This window comes from Melanaphis sacchari, unplaced genomic scaffold, assembly GCF_002803265.2.
Source record: "Melanaphis sacchari strain LSU unplaced genomic scaffold, SCAv2.0 Contig8_pilon_pilon, whole genome shotgun sequence".
In the NCBI taxonomy this organism is placed as follows: domain Eukaryota; kingdom Metazoa; phylum Arthropoda; class Insecta; order Hemiptera; family Aphididae; genus Melanaphis; species Melanaphis sacchari.
Window position 1 is genome coordinate 2,399,938 of NW_020271635.1, and position 9,635 is coordinate 2,409,572.

The following is a 9,635-nucleotide window of genomic DNA, read 5'->3' on the forward strand; positions in this document are numbered from 1 at the left end:
ATACATTAATGTAATTAACTTTCTATTACACTCTTCTCAAAATAAGCATTTGCTACAAAATCCAAGCCCTAATAATAAGTAAATAAAATAAAAATATATTGTATGTTATTAATAGAGAAAGAATAATTTAAAATTATTGCACAGTTTAAAACTATGGAAATATTTGTAATCTAATATGTTACTATATAATACTGTTTCACAATTTTCACTCATACTCATCAAGTTCCAAATTATAAACTTCTATGTTGACAAATATAATAAAGGCGTTATTTTTTACTAACTACACTATTTTTACGATCCGTATAAACAACTTTGAACTTAAGATAACTAACACCCACAGCTGTAGTCTGTAACTTGTAGTATGGTTCCTCAAGCATAATACTAATCCTCTCCCCTCAAACACACACGCATACATTATAAATTATATTATAGTTCATAATATATTTATTTAAATGTTAGATTATAGAACTTTTTAGTAAGTGTAAATATTCAGGAGTATTCTGCTGTAGCAGTTCAATATTTTTTTTCCAAAAAAGTTCCTCCTTTTTTATTGTAAATTATTTTTTTGAATATATTGTATATGAATTGATTTTTAAAATTCCAATATATCTAAATTTAAATTCAAATCTGCAGTAATTTCTGAGTAATCAAACATCAGACTTGATTTATCTGAACGAATGTATAATTAAATCACAAGAGAGGAGATGGGTAGGGTTGAGCATGTTTGGTGAATTAATCTGTACAATGTATATAGCGATGACGGCTCTTTTTTTTTTTGCACGTGTTCTTATTGGTCTTTGTTTCCGGTGTTCGGCATCGCAAAAATAGGCCGCCACGTACTTGTGCCCAGCCATATTCCCGTGGGTAGACACAGGACCGGCCACCGAGGAGAGCGGAATGGTGGTGCTCAAACTGGTCGGCGTGTTTTACGTACTCATCATCGTGTTCGACGTGCTGCTAGTGTTCGTGTCTTCCGAATCGTCAACATTCGTCTACGTCCTGTTGTACGCCCTGCTGATCGCCGTAATCGTCGTGCTGGGAGCTATATCCCGCAAACCCCAGAACAAGTGAGTGCCATCTGCCAATGTATAATAATATATTTAAACATATTAATATTTAATCGTATCCATTAATATTATTGCATTTTTGTCAAATTATCGTTACAGTCACAGTTTTCGGTGAGTAACACAGTTCGATGTGACTAAAATATCCAAATCGAATTACATCCGTTTTCTCTGAAAATCGTTCCACGAAAACTCGTTCTGTAAATCGTTATTATACTCATGGTTTTAAATAAATTTAATGTCTACTTTTTTAATTTTTTTGACATTTATTTCCAGTTAGGTATGCATAATATATTCTGCCTGTTTATGTATGAAGCAAATGTTAACAATGTCTTATCAATTTAGTTAAAGATACTAAGCTGTTTAAAAATATGGATATTTAATAGTAATATTATTATGATAAATATAAAGCATATCAGAATAACATGACGTTTTTTTATTAGATAATTTCATAATAAATAGTGATAATTTGTTGTTTATACTAACTAAATCTATAAATTTAAATTAACCATGTATTAAATCAATTTCAAAATATTAAATTGCTATAACATATTTAATTACTAGAATGATAGGCACATATTTCATGATTATTAATTGTGTATTTGATTTTATATTTATACATTTGAAATCTCTTCTATATAGTTTAGATAATCTGTGATATTACTGAAACTTCATTGAATCTCGAAAATTGTTATTCTTTTGTACTTAAAAATATTATAATATATATATATATATATATAAACAGGCGTATTCTATCTAATTGAAGATTAAAATAGTATAATATTACATAAAAATAAAAACTAAAACATAAATCTCATTATATAATATCACTTAAAATAGTTCACATAATTTATAGACATTTTGTTTAATTATGACAATATCATACAAGCTATGGTAGTATTAGGTTAGGTTAACAATATATTTTAATTATTGACTAATATATTTTCTAAATTATTATCATTAGTAGTAACATATATTATGTAATAATACATAGGTACGTCATAAAATTAAAATTAAATTATTATTTCGATATGCCTGTCTTCAATTCGTTACGAAACTTTGAAACGCGTGAATAATTTGATTTGATTAATTAGTTTTAACTAACTTGTTTTTAGAAATGTATTTTAAATTGAAATTTTATGTTTAAATATTTTAGCCAAGAACCCCTTAAAGTACTCAATGTTTCACTCCTTACAAATGCAATTCTATAATGTTACCGAAACCCTTTCTAATTTCTAACCTAACCTAACCATGTTACATGTATACATATTCTGAATCTACACGCCTTCCGCCATACTTTTTGATGTCAATAATGTATGTAAATAATTATATTTAACACGAATTCATATATAGAAATTACTAACGCTCGGATACATATCATAATTGGATATTTGTATGGACGTTATACATTATGTCTCGATTAAAATATTGTAAATAATTTTATTAAAACAAACTATAAATATATAGATATAAAATAAAATATATGTTATACATAAATTATTTTATAAATGTTTTGATGTTCATTGTGATTTATGACAGCCAAAAGTTATAATACATTATACGTTTTGTTTATAGATAAAAAAAAAAAAACGAAAAGGAAAATAATTTTTCAGAGGCTATTTCGTATTAATTTATGTTAGAATAAAACGTTCCCTTAAAGTTTGGCTTGAACTTGATAACAATGCGTAAGTAAATATATGGTTCGTCAAAGAGTAAGTGCAAGTTGCTTATATATATATATGCTTGTATTTTCATAAAGTTTCTACAATATTGTTCGGTTTGACCTTAATAATAAATTGAATTCGATTAGCTTCCACAAAATGGAAATATATTTTGATTCTTTTCACTCTTCAACGAAAGTTTGGGGAAAACAAAACTTTTGATCATCGTTTTTGACATCTAAACAGTTTTGTGTAGAATAATTAATATTTTAAATTCTAGTTAAGGCACATAAATTCAAAAAGATAAAATTAAAATTGTTGTACTTAATATACCTAATAGTTTAGTATTGTATAATTTATACCTAATATATACGATAATAATAATAAAAATACACAGTTATAAAATAATTACAATAATCCTACATTTTACATTTTATTACATAATTGTCTCAATTATCGAAAAAAAGAATCGTTAACCAGAAACTAAATAACAGTATGTAATTTTGTTTATATGTGTATTGATATTATCATTAAAGTAATTTATTTTACTATTAATATTACGAAAGTTTGATTAAATTTTTATCAAAAACATTACATTTATTAAATTATTAGTACTTAATTGTCATAATAATATAAATATGTGTACTATAAAGTATATATTAACATTTTAGTCAAAACCAACTTACCGGAAACAGTGCAAACAAGTTAAATATATATATATTATATAAATAGGTAATATCCTAAAATTAATCTACATATTTTAAAAATGTCGTTGCGTAAAGTTAAATTTGAAATACATGCAAATGTTTTGAGACCCTACGAATAATTTATTTAAATGATAAAAAAATTATGAACATCATTATTCATCGTTTAAATATGCAATTCCATCAAAACTTGAATTTAAAATTAAGTCATACATTTTCAAGAGTTTTGACTCAATCAATAATTATTTAAAGACAGAAAAAAAGCTATAAACAAGTTTTAAAAGTCTATAAACAGTAAGAACGTTTAGAAAATTATTTATATATATATATTACATTTTAAATTATTTAAACAAAATCTTTGTTAAAACAAAGTGTTTTTTTTTTTTTTTTTTTTTTTTTTTTATTAATTACATAATTAGATAATTAAATAATAAAATAATAAAATATAAATAGAAAATTATACTATGAATAGTATGATATCATAAATATTTGGTGAACATTTTAAGTATTTAAATAGTAATTCATTTTTGAGTTACAGCATTAAAACAAAATCGATTAATCGAATATTTGTATTACGTAAAATTTCTCATTATTCTTATATTTTTTTTTGATTATTTTAATAAGGAAATTTATTATTTTTGACCTTCGAAAGGTTAGAATTTCAACATTTTTTTTTTCATAAACCTCCCCTAAAGTTGAAAGTTAAAGCATTTTTACTGTTTTAGTGGTGTTGCTCCAAATGGCGACAATAAACACACGTTATTATAAAATTAATGCATTCATCTCTACTCTCAGAATTAAAACTAGTAAAAAAACTATATCTAAATAATTAAGCTGTGAATTTAATGTGTTATGATACTGTGCATCTGAATACGTATTATTTTTGTGTAAGGTTTCGGTGTGTTAAAATTAGCGTAGGTATTCGTAGTTACTATGTCTTGTATTTTCATGTTGTGTGTATTATTAATTATTATAATTGTGCTCAAAAATAGTATACGTATTGTACCAACATATATAACCTAACACGGAAAAATACAAAATGTCTTGCTATCAGCATTCTATACTACGGAACCGTTGCAGTTAAATTGGATTAAGACTAACACAAACTTAATTCAAATTACTCACGTTTAGACAATTTATTTATTTATTTTTCTGTCACGTATTTTACTTTAAAAATTAAAAATTTTGTTGTCGAAAATGGAGATTGTAATGTAGCTATAAAAATTTTTATGTTCGCGTAGGGAATGCGATGTATAAAAATATAAAAATCGAAAAGTAAGCCAAATAGTTAACCATGCTTTATTTATTAGTTTCGAGGGACGATTTTATACAAATTTTAATTAAAACCCACATGACCCAATTACTTGTTTTTTAAACATAATCTTTTAATTAATAATGTTTAATATAAATAAAATTTATTTATAAATAACATTGCACTTAAAATATTTATTTATTTTTTCATCTAAAATTCAAGTTCATTGTACTCCAAATATTTAAGACCGTCAATCATGTTATTAAATTATTATTGCAATTCTTCGTTACAACCGATGTAGTTTAACTAAAATAAAGTCGTCAGAAAAATTATTAAAAAAAAAAAACAAAAGTGTCTCAATGCTTTGGGAAAACTCGATGTCTAATAAAAACAGCCATCATCATGATATAATATTAAACTTCATGTTTCGACAATACATTTTTTTTTTTTTTATTTGCTTATCGCCTGCTATGACGGAAGTTGTAAAAATGTCAGCTCGGAAAAATATAACAATATGGAATTCCACCTTTTTTGTCTACGCAGCATCATTATATAAACTTTAAGTACATATTACTATTCGTATGATTTTATTATATTCTCGCACTTGTCTTATTACTGTCAAAATTAAAATTACTCTGTCAATGATATATAAAATTATTGTATGAAAATAACATTTTAACGATATAGCGTCTAGTTAGTACAAACATTTATCACTCATAATGTAACAATGATGAAATACTATTCATACATTTTTTTAAAGAAAAATGTATTGCCATTAGATATTATATATTATATATATATACGTATATATAAACGTATCTAAAAGTATGTGGAGCTATACGAATCGTCAAAATCAATTAAAAAAAATAATGATTCATTGCCGTATTAAATCTCAAGTTAACTGTTACAGATATTTTAGATTTAATTTTGTATTGGTTTATCGGTGTTCACAAATATACGCATATCAATATATTTTACGGTATTCTATTCTATATATTATTATGTAAATGTATAAAAACACTATACGTTTGCAATAATAATTATTTACAAGCATTGTACAGCTGTTTATACTTCCACGTCTAGAGTATGCTTGAAAACACGAACTTCATAATAGTGATTATTATATTCTTATACAGGCTAGCGAAAATATGTATTTCTTTTTAAAATGTCAAATATTTTGCAGACTAATTAATTCATTTATTTTTATTTTTTTAATGAATGATCATAAAAAGAATAACCCAGTTGGATAACGTACCATAAAGAAGTTGTATTATTGTACTATTGTTATTCATTTGTATTTTTTTTTTAAGTATTAAAAAATGTATTATAATAACGGTGACTTATTATGGATAAATGGCAACTTTTAAAGTATTTTATATTATTAGTATATAATAACATTTTTTTTTCGATTTTAATTGTATTCAACTAACGACTTATAAAATATTTTATTGAAGAAATAAAAGGTACCTATTTATAATATTTAATAATATATGTCTGCACTTTATCGTCTAATCTTCGAATTATACTATTTGAAATTCATGGAGTATTAACATAAAAAGGACTTAAAAATGACACTGTAACTAAACAAATACATTTTTGTTGTTTGTATAAATTTTAAATTATTTATACTGTTTCATTCTAATTTTACAGACAAATACTCGTTTTCAAAACACCATGGGTTCCATTCGTACCGTCATTCTCAATTGCTGTCAATTTATACTTGATATTTCAGCTGAGTTCGATGACTTTACTTCGGATAATCGTATGGGTTTCAATTGGTATGTATACAATATAGTATAATATTTTTAGTATGAGAATGCATTAATTTAGTTTGTGGTATAAGACATTCATATAACATGTCTTAAACGTAAAGTGAAACATCCAATTTATTGAATCCAACAAAATATAATTATCTTAACTAATCTAATTATGAGATATCTAATTATCTTCCGTTTTTAACTATTTTATTAATTTCATATTTTAGTAGAAACGGATATAATTTATTTTTAAAATTAGTAATAAAAAAGTTTCATTATCTTAATTCTTTATCCCGAAAAAAATATACTTCGTACGTTTTTAATGTTTACATAAAAATATATTATTTTAATATTTATTTCATTAAATGTAATTAATTTTTTTGTTATTATTGAGTGTAGTTATGCAGCTACGTAAAACAAGTAATCTATTAATTTTATTTTCATTTTTGTAACTGTTTTAAAAAGTAATATGTTAATATAATAGAATTAAAAATATAAGTAATATACCTGTAAATCACCTTGATAAATATTTGTAAATGTTTGTAGTTTGACTGCACTTAACTTATAGTTTTCAAAAATGTGAACTTAAAGTAATTTGTCTCTGTAAATTTGTATTAAAAATTTTTGTTAGCAATAAGTTTTTCCAAAGCATTATACTTATTCGTTGTATAATTGAAAACGTACAACTGTACAAACTATACTTTTAATATTTTAAAACGATTAATTTATTTCGATATTTCGATGTAGATTTTTCATCATTTTCAGCTTTTAAATATATTTTAGTCGAAGAGAAATTGGTATAAGAAAGTAGTTCCCAAATAATAGGTATAGTTATTTAAAAATAAACTGTATTTATTATTTATAAGACTAGCGTGGTTGAGAATTTCACAGCTTGGAAAATCACACCACTGTATCCAAGTAGCATTTAAAAATTATTTTGAATCCTTATATTATCAAAAAATGATCCAAGTTTTCTCAATAATAATTTAATTTCAAACATTTTACTTTCGCATCTAAACGGATTGAAAACTATAATTTATATTAACAAGATTTAGATATACGTTTGATCATAGCCATTTTTGAACATTGTTATTTAAACTCTTTTGTAAAGCAAATTTATAGTCATAAAAAATGTATTAATATTTATTTTTTGCACTTAAAATGTTATTAAATTATATTATTATTAAATACATTTAAAATTTAAGAGTTTAAGATTAGGTAGTCATAATGGAAATGTAAAGTTAATTTTTAACTATATTGAATATTATAAAATTTGGTGAAGTCTTTAAATAAAATATTTAAAAAGCTGGTGAGTAACGAAATTTCAACTAGAAAGCCTAAATTATTTAAAATTATTTTATCAGTAAACAATATTTTTGATGCTACTCGGACAGTCGCATGTTAGATCTACAGCCAATAAATGCGGGCGCAATTTGGTTATGAGTCATATTTATAATTCCACAAATATTTGTTTATTTATTTTTTAAGCAATTGATAAACTTTTAAGAAGTAAGATAATTAAATATAAATAAATAAATCATACTCGATGTAGTAAAAATTAATTTCTAATAAATGAGTAAATACTCAATAATTACGAATAACAATAGTGATTAGATAATAATTATATTCAATTTCAGGTTTTCACAAAAGCTTTTATAGGTGGAAATGTGTTCTTTTTTTTTTTTTTTTTTTTTTTTTTAAAGTGATCGCAATACCTCAAATAAACATCGACCTTTGTGATACACATACACTTATATATGCACAATATTTTTAAGCTGCATTATTTGAATATAATAACATTTGATATAATAATACTGTGTCATTTTTCCAGGTCTATTTGTTTACTTCTACTATGGTATAAAGCATAGCACGTTGGAACCACGGGTGGACGAGGACGAGAGAATTGAACTGAAAATGAAATCGCAAACAACGACGATGACAAAACAACAAAACAGTCGACCACAAGCCCCGGCTTCAATGAAGACTACCGCTAACTCTAACACCACCTCCACCAGAGTCACCTCCACTGCAACTATAGTCGACGAGAAGACCGAACCGAAGAGGCCGACTAACTTAGAACCGTTACCCGCCAACAAGGAGAGTAATTTATTTGTGTCACCGTCCGCGTTCCCAAAGTGGGAAGACTAGATTGACTGACCAAAAAATTGAAAAAAAAAAAAATAAATAAAAATAAACGTTTTGTTGACTCGACATAGAGACTTCAACAACGTTGTGTGTAAATAGGGATGTAAAAAAATAAAATAACTACTTTAAAACTTAAAATTATATTATTACGATTACAAAATCAATTCTTTGGGCTACCAAAATGACTATAATACACTATAATATTATGTTATTTATAACACGTATAATACGCGTGATGTTTTTAATATATTCTATTATCTAGCTAATATTATTATATAAATCGATAGTATGTTATGTATTTTATCTGTCAAACATAAAAAAGAAAAATGTCTTATATTAACACGGACGAATTGGATCGAAAAAGTTCTGAGTTATTTGATCTATTCTTATCACATCGTCGGGGCTCGTTTATTGGTATGCATTTCAATGTACGGTTCAATACATTGCTTTTTTATTTTTTGAATTTACGTCAAATCATGTCTCCCCTGATGATTGACATTAACTTTATTCTATTATATACTAACTACTAACTTCCCTATGATCACGCATCATTATAGCTTATGTAGAATCTATTACCTTCCCACCCACTCAATCGTTGTTCTTCAGTTTTTATTCTAGTCATCTTCTCAAACGTATAACTAATATAATTATAATTCTATATACGTTGCCTCTGCAAGTGTAGGCATTAGTGAAATTCACAGTCCAAATTCACCATAAAAATTTACAGTAAATGATGTCGGCAATCATTATTAGCACGATTTAAAACGGTTTCTCTTGTTTTTACGGTTAAATTGAGCTACGTGGCCCGAAGAGTTAACAAAATGTAACCGTGACATTACTGACACACTAATGATCTCTAGTCGATATTGATTTTCATTAACTTGTGCTATGTTCATTATTGTTCAACTTTCATAAGTATTACAATGCGATTGACTATAATATAATGGTGTATTATACGTACAGGTATTATAAAAATATTTTTTTTTTTTTTACTCACAACACAGTATTAACTTTTTTTTTTTATTTATTTATTACAATTTCCAAATTATTTA

At 25.0% G+C, this 9,635-nt stretch overlaps 1 protein-coding gene across 2 annotated transcripts in view; it reads left to right on the top strand.

Moving 5' to 3' along the window:
* Positions 1 to 8,844, top strand: part of LOC112602626 (cationic amino acid transporter 3) — an 85,750-nt gene extending 76,906 nt beyond the window's left edge. For both annotated transcript variants that reach the window (XM_025350802.1, XM_025350803.1), the window contains exons 12-14: positions 829 to 1,067; positions 6,332 to 6,459; positions 8,270 to 8,844. In XM_025350802.1, coding sequence (XP_025206587.1) covers positions 829 to 1,067; positions 6,332 to 6,459; positions 8,270 to 8,586 — 684 coding nt within the window. In that variant the 3' untranslated portion in view covers positions 8,587 to 8,844. The remainder of the gene's footprint in view (positions 1 to 828; positions 1,068 to 6,331; positions 6,460 to 8,269) is intronic.
* The last annotated feature ends 791 nt before the right edge of the window (positions 8,845 to 9,635 follow it).